Raw genomic sequence first — 16,789 nt, 5'->3', positions numbered from 1 at the left:
TATATATCAGATGGGCAGAATTTAGGATTTGTGTGTAACATTGCTTCATGTAAGAACATAATAGGCATGAGAAATGATATTCCTTCTTACTTATGCATTCCTGCTCAGAGGGCAGAATGGTGCAGGGTATGTCTTGGGATCATTAATATACATTGTTGAATTAAAGAGTGGATTTTGATCTAGAACAACATGGCCCAAGTCCCCAAAAGTGTGAAAATATAAGCTACCAGGTCTTTGATCATTTCTGGATTGTGTGCTAAAGCCTTTTATAAATAGATACTGAATATATTAATGGTTTTCTTCTTTTATTTTCTCATTCTTTTGGAAGTCACAAAGAGCTTTATTTCATATTAATGTTTTTATTAATTCAAAACAAAAAATTGAGTTTTGAGTTTTCTTAAATTGTTAACAGTTTAGGTTCTGTAGCCTGTGTAAACAAACTCCCTAGTGTTTTTAACAGCTGAAGTAAGTTTTTCATTTGCTGCAACTACTCATTTTCAGAATTTCTCTTTACCTTACTACTCTAAATCAGTCCTCTCGCATTCAGTGATTCTACATTTTCAACAGCATTCTACAGGTCAATTTTTGAATGTCTGTAGTTTATTCACTAGAGTTGTGTTTTCTAATACGTTAGGAACTTGAAATAAAATTTAATAAAATTAATATTTCAGTTTTTAGTTTTAGCAACATTTCAAGTGCTCAGTAGTCACATGTGGTTAGTGCCTTCTCTAGTGAAAAGCAAAGATAAATAATGTTTTTATTATTGCTGAAAGTTTTATTGGATAGCACTGTGTTAGAATGCTTCTCAATTCAAAAATTAAATTTATTTCAGAAATTTGAAAAAATATTTGATTTATTCTTTTTATTCTTATCCATTCGAGAGGAATTGTGAAATCATAACCCTTTATGGTCTTTATATTTCTAGTTTGATGGCAAGCATGTTGAAGAGTAAAGACATATCTTTATTGATAAAATGGAACTAATTGCAATGCATAATGATATATGCCACATTTTTTTTTCTAGAAAACTATTGGCTTATATCACTTCAATCCTGGCTGGTTTGGCTCAGTGGATTGAGCGTCGGCCTGCGAGCTAAGTGTCGCTGGTTCGATCTTCCAGTCAGGGCACATCAGAGAAGGAAAACTCTGACTCCAAAAAACCTCCGCTGCCTTGCGGCATACCTCTTCAGGGGAAAGGCTAAGGGAGTAAACCCCGACAGAAAATCCGGAGCTGGAGTCCCTAAGGCGGTTTGACGTTGTAGTCAACACCGGCAACTCCTGCGGCGCACCTGAAGCCAAGCTGTATTGACTCCGTCTTTCCCTTGGACCCTTCAGCTGCGAAGAGAGGGGGGGTCTGCTGCATGGGCAACAGCAGACCCTCCATATCACCCTGCCCAGGCTCTGTAGCTTCAGCTTCACTGGAGAGGACACTCCAGCGTCATCGCAAGATGTGGATTCAACACGGGAGGAGACAGATACCGTGTCACTCCCGAGTCGGACTGCACAGCCATTCTCGGGTGCAGATAGACTCTTAAGAAGCTACACCATCGTCTCTCGAGACGGACGGCTGCCGACGACGATGATATCACTTCAATGTAAGGATTTTATAAATCAGGAGCAATAAAAATATCATGTTTTACCCTGGCTGGCTAGCTCAGTTGGTTAGAGCATCGCCTTGATACGCCAAGGTTGAAAGAGAGAGAGAGAAAGGATTTGCCTTTTTTTACTCTTGGTAAACAGAAGTTAATGTTAATAAAGTTTAATTTTTAAATTTTTTCTTTTGGTTGGTGTATTGTGTATCCTGTTTAAGAATTCTCTGCCTACTCCAAGGTCACGAAGATATTTTCCTTTGTTCTCAAAGCTTCTTTCTGTTTTCCTCTCCCATTTTGGTGAACGGCTGTTGGAATTGATTTTTGCTGATGTGAGATAGGGATCTATATTTATTTGATGGCTTTTCCCCCCCATTCATCCATAGAATTTTTTTCAGTTTTACTTTGTGGCTTAATGTTTCAGTTTTTAGAACAACTTAATATATTAAGATGATAAATAGGTTTTTTCTTTGATTAATGCTAGGAATTTATATTAAGTGGACTTAATACCTTTTGAAAATTATGAAGGATCACACTTTTTGAGGAAAATAAAAAATTTTAAAACTATAGAGAAGGTAAAAATTTCTGTGATTTTACTACTCTAGGATACTAACTACTAACATTTAATTGTTAGCATTTTAGTATTTCTTTTTGTTTTTCTGTATATATATTTGTGTATTTGTATAAATTTTTTGCATGCATATGTATTTGTGTGTATAAAATTGTACAAGTATATCTACATACAAGTCATTTATGTATCACTTAACCTTAAAGCATGCGTATTTCACTATGTCATTACTATTCAAAAGTAAGATTTCTAACTGTAATGTCATAGCTGTACTGTAATTTACTTCATTTTTTTATTGAATACTAGACTTATTAGACTGTTCGTACCTTTTTTATTGTCATATAAGTAATATTGTGATGTTATATGTAGACATTGTTGTCATGTGATTATTTCTTTAGTATAGATTTTTTTTAAGACTCTTAGTATATACTGGCCAATTTGTAGCCCACAAAAATTGACCAATTCTCCCTTTGGTAGAGTATGAAACTCCCAACTCAATATTTTATAAATGATGTAGATTAGGAAATGTGAGCTATAATTTCTAGATTTATATATGATAAGGAAAACAATTGGAGTTGGTTTGAGGTTGGAAGTGGCGAAGAAAAAGAAAAGTTGTCTTTAGGAGACTGGGGAAATAGAGCATATCGAAAGGAGGAGTTTGGGTGGAGGTTCTGATGTGAAAGGGAAAGATTATTTTTAGCAAAGGAATTATACATCTGTAATTGGATAACAATAACTAAATATCTGTAGAATTTGAATGTTTTCAAGGTACTGTTCATATAATCTCATTTGATATTTTGACGTGTATGAGTTGGATATTACTACTGCTGCTAACTAATAGACAAGAAAGAAATGATAATAAGTAGCATCAAGAATTTACTAAGCCCTGGCTGCTGTGGCTCGTCGATTGAGCATCGGCCTGCAAGCCAAGTGTCGCTGGTTCGATGCCCAGTCTGGGCACATTACTGGGTTGCACGTAAGGTCCCCAGTTGGGGGTGCAAGTGAGAGGCAACCACATAGTGATGCTTGTCTCCCTCTCTTTCTCTTTTCCCCTTTCTCTAAAAATAAATAAACAATAAATAAATTATTTAAAAAAAGAATTTACTATATACTGCTGTGTATGGTAGTTGGTGCTTTATGTACAGAAATTCCATGAGGATTATTTCCTCCATCTTACAAGTGAAAAAATTTCCAAATGATTAACATTTAATTGATTAGCCTCACTGCTACTATTGCTATTTGGAATTAGATTGCATTTTTGCCTGCTACTTCTGGAAGCCAAGTTTACCCAGATAGTAATTGTAATTGTGGGATTGAAACTCCAGTCTTATGCTTCACATAAATATTATTGGTGTTTTGTCCACTTTATTTTTTAAATTATTTTCTTTTCCTTTAGTAGTAGATGTTAGAGAACCTCTAGCAATTCTTTGCACACTCTGGCAGTATAAAACTATAGTTCATGCATATATGGAAAAATAAAAATTCATGCAAAAATCATTTTAAAATAAGTTTGAGTAATTTAGATTTATTAAGAGGTAGTTATTACTATAACTGGATTGTTATTACTAATGCTGGATTAAAAGATATAAGATCTTGATTTAAGTCCAAATTTTGAAATTTAGTAGCTTGGGTAAGACACTAACTCTGAAATTTTAGTTTTCTTATTGATAACATCAGATAAATAATTCACAGATTGCAGTAGTAAGATCTGAGTTATTGGATTTGGAAGATTTGTTTAAATTTTGGTTTCCCCTCTTAATGGGATTTTAGACAAGTAACTTAATTTTGTGGGCCTTATTTTTCTTATTTTTAGGATGGGATGAAAATAACTAACCTCATAGCATTATTGTACAATTTAATACAATAGAGTACAGGCTGGAGACCACATACCTCACCCCCCAACTTCCCTAACCATTGTCTTCTAGCACCTAGGACAGTGCCTGACACATAGTAAATGTTAGATAAGGTTTGGTTTATTAGGTTGAAGAGGGGGAATCTCAAATTTGTAGAACACCATATAAATGGTATTTTTTAAGAAGAGCTTTATTGAGTTTATATTTGATGCACAAAAATCTGCACATATTTAATGTATAGAATTTGATAGGTTTGGGATATTAAGTATTTTTGTAGTTAGAAAAAATCAAAGTTCAGAGTTTTTTTTAACATCTTATTTTCAAATAATTTTAGATCTATAAAAAGGTTGCAGAAGTAGTAAAGAACTCATTTAACCCATCACCCAGCTTTCTATAATATCAAAGCTTATTCTGCTATATCATTACTTATCAAAACCAGGAACTTTATATTGGTAAAATGCAATTAACTAATAGTTTTATAGACCTTATTTATATTTGTTTTTCCCCTAGTGTCCTTTTTCTATTCCAGGATTCAATTCAGAGTCCCACATTGTGTTTAGTTGTTCTATCTTCTTTTTTTTTTTTTTTTTTTTTTTTTAATTTTGGTTTTTCAATTACAGTTGTCCCCTTTTCCCCCAATTTCTCTCCCCCACCCAGCCCACCCCCTCTCCCGCAATCATATCCCTCCCCGTTGTCTATGTCCATGAGTCTTTTATACAGGCTCTTTAATTAAACCCTTCCCTTACTTATCCCCCTTCTCTCCCTCTCCCCTCCCCCCTATTGACTGCTATTCTGCTCTTTGTTCTATTTAGTTCCTTTGTTTGTGTTGTTCTTTAGTTTCCTGTATTAGGTGATATCATATGGTATTTTTCTTTCTTTGCCTGACTTATTTCACTAAGCATAATTCTCTCTAGTTCCATCCATGTTGTTGCAAATGGTAGGAGTTCCTTCTTTCTTTCTGCTACATAGTATTCCATTGTGTAAATGTACCACAGTTTTTTGATCCACTCATCTACAGATGGGCACTTAGGTTGTTTCCAGCACTTAGCTATTGTAAACAGTGCTGCTATGAACATAGGAGTGCATAAGTTCTTTTGAATTGGTGTTTCAAGATTCTTCGGGTATAATCCTAGTAGTGGAGTCGCTGGTTCAAAAGGCAGTTCCATTTTTAATCTTTTGAGGTAATTCCATACTGTTCTCCATAGTGGCTGCACCAGTCTGCATTCCCACCAACAGTGCAGTAGGGTTCCCGTTTCTCCACATCCTCGCCAGCACTTGTTGCTTGTTGATTTGTTGATGATGGCCATTCTGACTGGTGTAAGGTGGTATCTCATTGTGGTTTTTATTTGCATCTCCCTGATGGCTAATGATGTTGAGCATTTTTTCATGTGTCTATGGACCTTCTGTATGTCCTCTTCGGAGAAGTGTTTGTTCAGGTCCCTTGCCCATTTTTTAATTGGGTTGTTTGTTTTCTTGATGTTGAGTCGTATCAGCTCTTTATATATTTTGGAAATCAGTCCCCTGTCTGTGATGTCATTGGCAAATATGTTTTCCCATATGGTTGGTTTCCTTTTCATTTTGCTGATGTTTTCTTTTGCTGAGCAGAAACTCTTCAGTTTGATGTAATCCCATTTATTTATTTTTTCCTTTATTTCTCTTGCTTTAGGAGATGTATCCGTGAAGAGATTGTTACGTGAGATATCTGATATTTTCTTGCCTATGTTTTCCTCTAGGACTTTTATGGTGTCACGGCTTACATTTAAGTCTTTGATCTATCTTGAGTTTATTCTCGTGTGTGGTGTAAGTTGGTGGTCTAGTTTCATTTTTTTGCAGGTCCCTATCCAGTTCTCCCAGCACCATTTGTTAAAGAGGCTCTTCTCACTCCATTTTATGTTCCTTCCTCCTTTATCAAAGATTAGTTGACCATAGAGGCCTGGGTTTATTTCTGGACTCTCTATTCTGTTCCACTGATCTATATGTCTGTTCTTATGCCAGTACCATACTGTTTTGATTACAGTGGCTTGTTCTATCTTCTTAAGTCTCCTTTATTCTGTGGCAGTTGCTCAGTCTTCCCTTTTATGACCTTGACACTTGATGAATATTAGTCAGTTACTTTTTTAGAATTTCTCAGTTTGACTTTGATGTTTTCTCATGATTAGATTGAGCTCTGCATTTTTGACAGTCCCATAGAAGTGATGCTGTGTTTTCAGTGCATCATATCAAGGACTACAAAATGTGGATGTATATCTTATTACTAGTGATGTTGACCTCGATTCTTTGTTAAGGTGATATCTGTCAGTGTTCCCCACTGTAAAGTCACCATTGTAATTGTATTTTGGAGGAGATAGTTTTACTTACTGATTTTAGCATCCATTGGTAGCTCCTGCCAGCTCTCTTATTAATATGTTTGCCTAATTATGATTTTGTATTTTCTTCATTCTATTTTTTTGTTAATTTTAGCTTTCTCCCATTTTTTTCAATTTATATCAGTATGGCTATTCATATTATTCTATGAGTTATAACCTAATACTGCCATTATTTATTTTGTTGCTCAGATTGTTCCAGTTTTGCCCATTAGGAGAGCTTCTGTATTGGCTTTTGTATCCTTTGATATGTGCTGACCCTTTTTCAGGCACTTTGACTTGTGGCACTACAAGGTGATTCATGGTCATCTTATATTTTCCTCTGCCCCAGCTCTGGAATCAGTCGCTTCAAGGAGCCCCAGTTCTTTCATTTGGATAATGGTCTTTAGAAACTTAAGTTCTGGGTACTAGGTATGTTGGATGTCATTGCTCATTAGTAATCTCAGCAGACAGAACTAGGAAATACATGTATGTCTGCTAACCCACATATGCACACACATCTACATTAATTTTATTATAATATGTTGGTGGGGCCTAGGCATCTGTATGAATGAGATTGAATGGAGAAGAGGCAGGGAATGCAGAGTATAGTTAAGTATCTAGATCAGCAGTTCTCAAAATTTTTGCTCTCTACTCTGCAAAATAGGATTCCTAACAGCTTCTGCTTATGTTTGTTATATATCAGTATTTACTATTTTAGAAATTAAAACTGATAAATTTAAAAATTTATTTGTAATTTATAAATAATAGGTCCTCATGTTAACATATAACATTTTTAATGAAATGTAACCCTATTTTCTAAAAAAACTGAGAATTTTTTTTTTCATAATTTTACAGATCTGTTTATTGTCGGAGCTTATTCAAAGATAACTGGATTCTCAAATTTGCTAATTCATTTAGTCTGTGGTGAAAACACATGTTTGTTAGTTCTGGAAAATGGCACTATACGCTTGTGAGAGGAAAGTGAAAAAAGCAGGTGTTATTATGAAAGTATTTTTGGTCTCATGGACCACACTTTGAGAACCACTGGTATAAATTTACTGAAACTCTAGAAAATAAAGATTCATATATTAGTAGAAGGAGATATCCAGACAACTACCATGAGGAACAGGAGAGAACTTAAATTATGATGTTATGGAAGTTGAAAGAATAGAATTTCCAGGTAGGATGGGTAGGATTGGGGTGGGCAGCACTATTTCAGGTAGAATAACTTGATCACTTTATCTACTTCATCTTAAAGTTATCTAAATTATAAGATGCTGATATACAAGACAAATGCAAATTTATAGTGAAAAATGTCATAGGAAAGTAGACTGTTGTGAACTGTAGATCCCTTAACCTTTTCAATATTGAAAGATGGCTGTAAACTTTCTCAAACACTGGCAAATGTAGCTCTTTTCAAAATTTTGCATGCAATCATAGGTTATACAGAAGGGAGGGTTATGGTTCACGGTTCACACAAAGGCCTGTCCATCATGTGCTGCTTCCTCCCCTGCCCTTTCTGTGGGTTGGTGAGCGTTGAATTAGAAATCTTTCTGTCGACTAATTACATGTAACTGTTCTTGCAAAAGCCAATTTGGGGACACGGACGGACACACACACACACACAAATATCTTTCTTTAGATAGTGTGTTTGCAGTACAGCCAATTGTATTACATCTTTCTTTTTACATTTGAACACTTGTTATACTTGTGGTCACCTTGATTCAACTTGTTTCCTAGGCAGTATTTTGGAACAAATTTCTTGCGATAGTTCAACACATGCTTTTTATTTGGCTGTGTACTACTTTTACTCTCAGAATAACTATTTCTAAATTTGGGGGCAGTTGTTTTGTCTATATGCTTACTATAGACTATTCTTTCAAAAAGTTTGGCCATAAAAAGGAAGTTGTTGGAAGAATTTATTTTACAGGGGGAAATTTAAGGGTGCTTTTAGGCAGAGAAGTAGCTGTGGAGTATGAGATTATTTTAGAGTGTCAAAGAAGCAGCAGAGCCTTGGGAATGGAATCATAGCACAAAGTAGAGAGGAAAGCACAAGGATGCCTTCTTTTTTACTCATATACGGACAAGAAAATGAATGAGAATACCAAAAATTAAAATTGAAAGGAACATATGGCTACAGAAATGGAGCAGAGAATTGGTTAAGGACAGTTACTTCTGTCAAGTGGCCTAGATCTTTTCTGTAAAGTACATCATAAAGAATATTGAAAGCTGAGCTGGGGAGAATACAGTAGTAGTCCCTCGCTATATCGCAGTTCACTTATTGCAGGCTCTCTGTATCGCAGGATTTTAAACAATATTATATTTAATTATTTATCACGGATTTTTCACTATTATCACGGGATTTTGCAGTACTGTATACGTATGTCGTTCAAGTTACGTAGACTTAAGAGTGTAGAATAAATGTAAGGGTCCTACTTCGCAGGGGGTCTGGAACGTAATAACCATGATAAGCGAGGGAATACTGTATAACTGATACCATGGGTAACAAGAGCTATTATAGATCCCTTACTGGGGAAATTAGAAGAAAACAGTTTTATATTAATTTATGTGTGGAAGAACATATTGGGGAGATGATAATGCCTTAAAGCAGCAAAGTAGATAAGGTTAATTGAAATGAGTTGGTTGCTGCTGGCTCTGGATGGTAATATATTGACAATGAAGAGAAGGACAAGTTCAAAATGGTTCATCCTAAGGAGTCACCTTCTTATGGGGAAGTTGGGTAGACCAAAATTTGCAAACCAAATCAAATATTTATTCATTGCATACTAGGTCTGGCAACATTATTTTAGGTACATTTACATTGTTGTTTCACTTATTAACATTTTAAGTCTGGAAGAAAGAAGAAAAGTAGCAGGTTTGGAAGAAAAAAATTAAGTGAGGGATACATATGATAAAGTTACAGTTCTGCTTAAGTCTTGTACTCTATCCATGAAGCCATTTGCAGTTATGTCAAATCTCATTAATTTCTCACTTTCATTCCTGCCCTTACACCGTGTTCCATTCTTTTAGGTTGAGCCCAACATGTGCTATCTTGAATTTGTTTGTTTGTTTGTTTGGTAGTGCATCAAAATTCCCCATCTACGTACATTTGTTTTTAATAGCAGAAAGACAGAGCAGATTTGTTAAGTGATAGTACACTCCACAAAACATGGGAGTGGGCTAACTCCGAGCAGAGATTGACCCCCATCTACATTTTAAGATCTTTGAAAAGGAGACCATTTGTTTGTTTATTTTAAATTTATTTTTTAATTACAGTATACATTTAGTTCATTTTATGTTAGTTTCAGGTGTGCAGTGTAGTGGTTAGGTAATCATATACTTTACAGCTGATCTGGTATTTCAGTTACCCACCTGGCACCATACATAGTTATTACAATATTATTGACTATATTTTCTATGCTGTCCTTTACATCCCCATTGATTATTTTGTAACTACCAATCTTTACTTCTTAATCCCTTTACCTTTTTTACCCAGCCTCCCAATTCCCCTCTCCTCTGGTAACCATCAGTGTGAGCTCTATCTGTGAGTCTGTTTCTGTTTTGTTTGTTCTTTTATTGTGTTCTTTTGATCCCACATATAAGTGGAATTATATGGTATTTGTCTTTCTCTGCCTGACTTATTTCACTTAGCATAATACTCTCTAGATCTTTCCATACTGTCATAAATGGTAAGATTGTATTCTTCTCATGGCTGGGTAAATATCCCTTTGTTTATATGTACCACTGCACTTTTATCCACTCGGCTGCTTCCATATCTTGGCTAATGTAAATAATGCTTCAGTGAATATAGGGGTGCATATATCCTTTCAAATTAATGTTTTGGGTTTCTTTGGATATACAGTATACTCAGAACTAAGATCATTGGGTCTTAAGGCAGTTTTATTTTGAATTTTTTGGGGCCCCTCCATACTGCTTTCCACAGTGCCTGCACTAGTCTGCATTCCCACCAACAGTGCACTAGGGTCCCCTTTTCTCCATGTCCTTGCCAGCACTTGTTTGTTGATTTGTTGATGATGGATATTCTGACAGATGTGAAGTGATACCTCATTGTGGTTTTAATTCGCATTTCTCTGATGATTTGTGATGTTGAGCATCTTTTCATGTCTATGGAGAAGTGTCTATTTAGATCCTCTGCCCCCTTTTAAATTGGATTTTTTTTTTTTTTTTTTTTTTGGCGTGGGTATTGAGTCATATGAGTTCTTTCTAAATAAGTTCTTTAAAAATAAGGGGATATGGAGTTGTAAGAGTTTCTTAAAAGTAAGGGGTATTAGCCCCTTATTGGATGTGTCGTTGGTGAATATCTTCTGTTCAGTAGGGTTTCTTTTGGTTTGTTTGTGAAGGAGACCTTGTATTTAGAATGTGTTCTCAGTACCTAGAATTGTGCTCTACATATATTAGAATCTCAGTAAATTTAAAGCTTTTGTTGTATTATTTTAGACTCAATTTTTACATAGTCGGAACTTAATAGCAGTTGAGTAAGTGAGTGAAAGCTATTATGGGAAATACTGAAGAGGAATATTTTATTTCCACATATCAAAATAATGTATATGTATCTGAATTAAATATAAAAGTAGGATAGTTTTTTAAAATATTAAACTTACTGAGGTTACATTGTCTAATAAAATTATATAGGTTTCAAGTGGGTTGCCCTGACTGGTTAGCTCAGCTGGTTAGAGTGTCATCCCCTTATGCCAAGGTTGCAGGTTTGATTCCTGGTCAGGGCACATACAAGAATCAACCAATGAATGCGTAAATAAGCGAAAACAAATAGATGTTTTTCTCTTCTCCCACTTAATGTCTCCCCACACACACACACACAAAAATCAATCAATAAATAAAAAAATTTTAAGTCTGGGTTTACTCAAATCTTACGAAAGAAGTATGAATAGGGTGATTGATAATGGTATTTCTGGTTTGGTAGTGTGAGAGCTTCATTGAAATTCACTTCTCAAACATAAGAATGAGGTTTCACATGGGACTAGTTAAAATAGTAAAATTTAAGTGATGGGGAAGAAATAAGAGGTTTTATTTTTGTTTTGTTTTTTACCAAATTTAACCTACTTCCTAGTTTATTGGTTTTCATGATACTTTAGTAAATGTTTCACTAACCCTGCAAACCAATCTTTTCAAATGCCATGCATCTGTCGATGCTTGCTTGATTAATTATATTTGTTTATTTAGGTTAAAAGTAACACCGAGGACTTGATTTTTCTTTTAAAGACAGTTCTCAAGGAAAGAGTGGATGATTTAGGGATGAATTATTATCTTTCGTTATGCTTATTTTTTCATGTTTTTATAGATTATATCTGGTCTTTGGACTAAAGCAGACTTAAGTTTCCCCAGACTTTTTGCAACTCATTTTTCCTAGCTGTCTTATTATTACACCTATTGCTTTATGTTTTTGGATTTACGAACATCTTTTCTAAGCACTTTAGGCTAGACCATATACTTTAGTGTGTGGTTGTTTATATTTAGAGGAGATTGCTTGATTCCATTTATAAGTGATAAGCCTATTGGAGCATTCTAAAAATGTAACTGTCTGTGTGCCTAATACTTTGATCCATTGATATTTCTAGGTTTGGGTCTGTGTTTTCACAATGTTAAAAGCATTCTTTATATCTGAAAATACGAGTAGTAGTATGAGCACTTTCTGTATACTTGGAAATAACTAAAAGGTTCAGATACATATATTAATCCTTTTCACTGCATATAAAGGCTCCTTTTTTGGTTCGTGAATAACTGCTAATTACAGAACTTATTTGTGAATTTGTCTTACACTCCACTTGACACTTTTGCTAAAAAGAGTTTCTTAATGTCGCATGCTACATTTTCATTGTTTCTTTGCAATTTGTAAGCTGACAGACATGTTGGAACTACTTTAGTGCCATTGCGAAATGGGACAGAGCAGTTCCACAGATACTTAGATTGTCTGCTATCATTTCTCCTTCTCTTTTACACAGCCCAAGTATGTCACTTGTAGTTACCATCACTTCAGATGGTAACATGCCTAGATGTTCCAAATAATGATACCAAAGAAGCCATAAAGAATGGTCACTAAGTACTATTTTATAAATGGTGGAATTATTAGCTGAATAATCATTTAAGTCATATTTTTGTGCCATGATTCTTCTTGATTTGCCATTCTCATACTGTCTACACTCCAGGAATTTATGAAAGCTTTCAATTCTTTATTTTGTTAGTCCAAAATCCCGGGCTTATGTTGCATTTTCTTCATGAACCCCTTCCACACAGCTGTGTCTTCCAGCTTTACACTATGGATCTGTAAGAAGTTTATAATCTTTTGCATCTGTTTTAGTGTATTTTTTAAAAATGTAGTCATTAGCACATTTTACTTCCTGGATTATCATCAAGGATTTTTTTTCTAAGCTTATAAACAACATCAATTTATTTCTCACAGTTCTGGAGGCTGGAAGTCTGAGATCAGGGTTCCGGCCTGGTAGGGTGAGGGCCCTCTTCTAGGTTGCATACTTTTTCTTGTGTCCTCACATGGTGCCAGGGTCAAATATTTTTAATATATTTCATAGCTTGTTGAGTTGAAAGTTTCTTAGTTTTAAGATTCTTGTGTTTTTATTTCAAAGATTGAGTATGTAGCAGTGAGGGGTGGATGACAGAGCATCATCAGGTCCTCAAAAGAATTGACACTACCATTAGTGGCCTTAGAATATTGGTGTATTCTTTTTTTAGGACAAACAACTTCATATCTGTGAGAACTGAGATCTGAAGATAGGTAATACTGTTGACATCTTAATGTTTTTGTAGTATTTCTGTATTTATTGTGTAGTTAGCATCATGTCTTGTACATGGCAGATAGCCTAAAACCATATACAATTCCGTAAACATATTTGGTGATGGTTTGTTGGAGAAGCCTGGAAAATACTGGCCAAAATATTGTCAGAAGTGTTGTGCTTAAAGGTAATTAAATTTCTTTGTTTGTCTTACCTTTCTTCTGATGTGATTAGCTTTTAGAATTTTGTGTTGTTTTCCTGATATTTTGTAAATTGAGAGAAAGCCCATTGTGAAGTGTAAATACTCCTTTTATCTCCCAATATTTTATTGATTTTTGGAATTTAACTTTTTCTTCCTGGGCTTTTAACTTTAGCATCACTTTCCTTAACTGTGGGAGTGAAATTGATGTTACTGTCTTGACTTCTGCTTTATTCTGGTAGGTCTTATAATCCTCTTTTCCTGTGACTTCTTTAATCTTTTTTACCAGGTAAATGTTTATAAAATCTTCTTTTATTCCTCAGTTTATGTACTCTTGATTCTTTTTTTTTCAGTTGCCTATTAATGAATTCTTCAACACACTGTTTACTTGCACACACACATTCTCATGGGAGCCACATACTGTATGGTTAGCAAAGGAGCAAAGGATTAGACATGCAATGGCTTTTTGTCATAATGGACTTTTTCTAAAACTGTTTTTATTTATTTTTTTAACAGATAAGTGTAAAGCAGGAAATTACTTTTAATGATGTATCTGAGCAACTGATGAGAGACAAAAAACAAATCAGAGAGCCAGTAGACTTACAGAAAAAGAAGAAACGGAAACAACGTTCTCCTGCAAAAGTAAGAGAATATTAAGGTGGTGGTCCATAACCTACTAATCCCAAACTGTTGATTAATCTTGTAGGTAGGAATGTGACTGGACAATAAGGCAGATGTAAAAAGTATCACATGGCTTAGTCCAGTTGGAATGTTGTCTCAGCTTCATGAGGAGGAAGGGATGCATGCCTGCATGGAGGTGGTGGGCCATTGCTTTTAACTTTTTCACTTCTCTTTTACCATGTCTTTTTTCTAAAAACAAACTTTTCTTTCCCTGTGTCTCTCTTCTCTTTAAAAACTGACAGATGGTATGCAGTGAGTGCCTGGCTTTTCATTCATATTAACTTTACTTATTTTAATATTATGGTTTTAGGAAAATTCAGTACCAGTTATTCATCAGGAAAAGGTTGTGGAATACCTGTATTAGAATAGAATGCAAGCTCTACGAGGGCAGGGACTTATATTATTCACAGCTATATCCCAAGAGCTTGAAATAGTAGGCATAATACAATAGATTCTCAATAAATACCTTCTGGGTGAATGAATGGATAAGTAAATAAACAAGTCACCCAGTAAACATTATTAGGAATTGCCTGCTTTTTCCCCCTCCCTTCTTCAGTACAATGATAATTGACTATTTGTATTCCTATGGAGTCTGTGAACACTTGTTTTTTTCCCCTCATATAATGAAGAAGGCTTTTAAAAAAAAATTATATAACATGACCTTTTATTTCGATAGCAAAATGTTTTTGCATTTGTGGTTTAAATTATAATTATCACTTTAATATATTTTGTATACTTTGGGACGCAGTTGTGTGTTGGAGCCAGCTGGTACTGGCTTGCCAGAGCTGATTGCTAAGATTGCAGGAATTTGGGAGCCTTCCGGTCAAGATGGAGGCCTACATAGACAGGCTTCTCCTCCTTGCACAACCATGAGAAGGATCACTTCTACCCTCAAAATAAAAAACACCCAGAACTGCCAGAAAATCAAACTGTGTGGAAGTCTGACAACCAAGGATTTAAGAAGCCATATTCATCTAGACAGGTGGGAGGGGCAGAGCAAGTGAGCTGGGCGGAGAGGACATGGTGTGGCGATGAGGTGGTGGTGAGGTGGCAGCAGCGGCGGCCATCAGAATGAGTGGTCCCACATTCACGTGTGGTGGATCGAGAGCAATGCCAGCCCCAGGCCAGACCACGCAGCCCTGGGTTCCAGCACCAGGAGGATAAAGCCTCATAACTTCTGGCTGTAAAAACCATTGGGGTTTGGGGTGGCTGAAGAAACTGCTGGTCTCTCAGGAGAGTCCGTTTAAAGGGACCACATGGTCCTAGAACACATGCAAACACACGCACTCTGAGAACCACAACCAGGGTAACAGTTAGCACTGAACAAGCCTCCAGCAGCCAGGCAGTGGCATTGTCCCCTCTCTGACCCCTCCCCACATACAGAGCCACAAGCTGTGAAGCTGGTTGCCCCGCCCTGGTGAATAGCTAAGGCTCCATCCCATAAGTCTTAACAGGTGCACTAAGATAGGGAGTCAAAGCAGTTCTACTGAATACACAGAAACAAACACAGGGAGACTGCCAAATTGAGAAGACAAAGAAATACTGCAAAGAACAGATCAAAATTCCAGAGAAAGAACTAAATCAAGCAGAGATAGCCAACCTATCAGATGCAGAATTTAAAACACTGGTGATAAGGATGCTTAGAGAACTCACTGAGTATGGCAGAAGCATAAGGGAAGAACTGAAGGCTACACTAAGTGAAATAAAGAAAAATCCACAGAAAACCAACAGTGGAAGGAAGCTGGGATACAAATGAACAGTTTGGAACGTAAGGAAGAAATAAACATTCAACCAGAACAGAATGAAGAAATAAGAACTCAAAAAAATGAGGAGAGAATAAAAAGACTCTGAGACAGCTCCAAAAGTATGAACATTTGAATCATAGGGATGCCAGAAGGAGAATAGGAAGGGCAAGAAATTGAAAACTTACTTGAAAAAATAATGAAAGAAAACTTCCCTAATTTGGTGAAGGAAGTAGATACACAAGTTCAGAAAGCATAGAGAGTCCCAAACAAGCTAGACCCAAAAAGGACCACACCAGGATACATCATAATTAAAATGCCAAAGGCTAAAGGTAGAGAATCTTGAAAGCAGCAAGAGAAAAGCAGAGAGTTACCTAGAAAAGAGTTCCCGTAAGACTGTCAGCTGATGTCTCAAAAGAAGGGACTGGCAAGAAATATTCAAAGTGGTTAAAAGCAAGGACCTACAACTAAGATTATCCAGCAAAGCTATCATTTAGAATGGAAGGACAGATAAAGTGCTTCCTAGACAAGTAAAGCTAAAGGAGGAGTTCACCATCCCAAGCCATTATTATATGAAATACTAAAGGGACTTATTTAAGAAAAAGATCAAAAGTATGAACAGTAAAATGACAACAAACTCACAACTATCAACAACTGAATCAAAAAAACAAAAACAAGCTAAGCAAGCAACTAGAACAGGAACAGAATCATAGATATGGAAATCATTTGGAGGGTTATTGGCTGGGAGGGGGCAGGGGGATAATGGGGGAAATGGTGCAGGGATCAAGGAGCATAATTGGCAGGAACAAAGTAGACAAGCAGAAGTTAAGAATAGTATAGGAAATGGAGAAGTCAAAGAGCTTACATGCACGACCCATGAACATGAACTAAGGGGGTTATTGCTGGAGGGAGGATGGTACTGGGTGCAGGGGGCAAAGAGGGAAAAATTGGCACAATTGTAATAGCATAATCAGTAAAATATACTTTAAAAAAAGATTGCAGTAATGTTGCAAGCCAGTGCTAAGAACATTGGTAGCTTAGCAGTA

At 35.8% G+C, this 16,789-nt stretch overlaps 1 protein-coding gene across 2 annotated transcripts in view; it reads left to right on the top strand.

The window, feature by feature from the left end:
- Positions 1-16,789, top strand: part of ZNF148 (zinc finger protein 148) — a 136,221-nt gene that overhangs the window by 85,849 nt on the left and 33,583 nt on the right. For both annotated transcript variants that reach the window (XM_090266102.1, XM_090266111.1), the window contains exon 5: positions 13,837-13,962. In XM_090266102.1, the coding sequence (XP_090122228.1) occupies positions 13,837-13,962 (126 nt within the window). The remainder of the gene's footprint in view (positions 1-13,836; positions 13,963-16,789) is intronic.

This window comes from Furipterus horrens, unplaced genomic scaffold (assembly GCF_987537825.1).
Source record: "Furipterus horrens unplaced genomic scaffold, mFurHor1.1.pri manual_scaffold_1, whole genome shotgun sequence".
Classification (NCBI taxonomy): domain Eukaryota; kingdom Metazoa; phylum Chordata; class Mammalia; order Chiroptera; family Furipteridae; genus Furipterus; species Furipterus horrens.
Note: the sequence above shows the minus strand (reverse complement) of the source record. Positions and strands in the feature narration are given on the sequence as shown.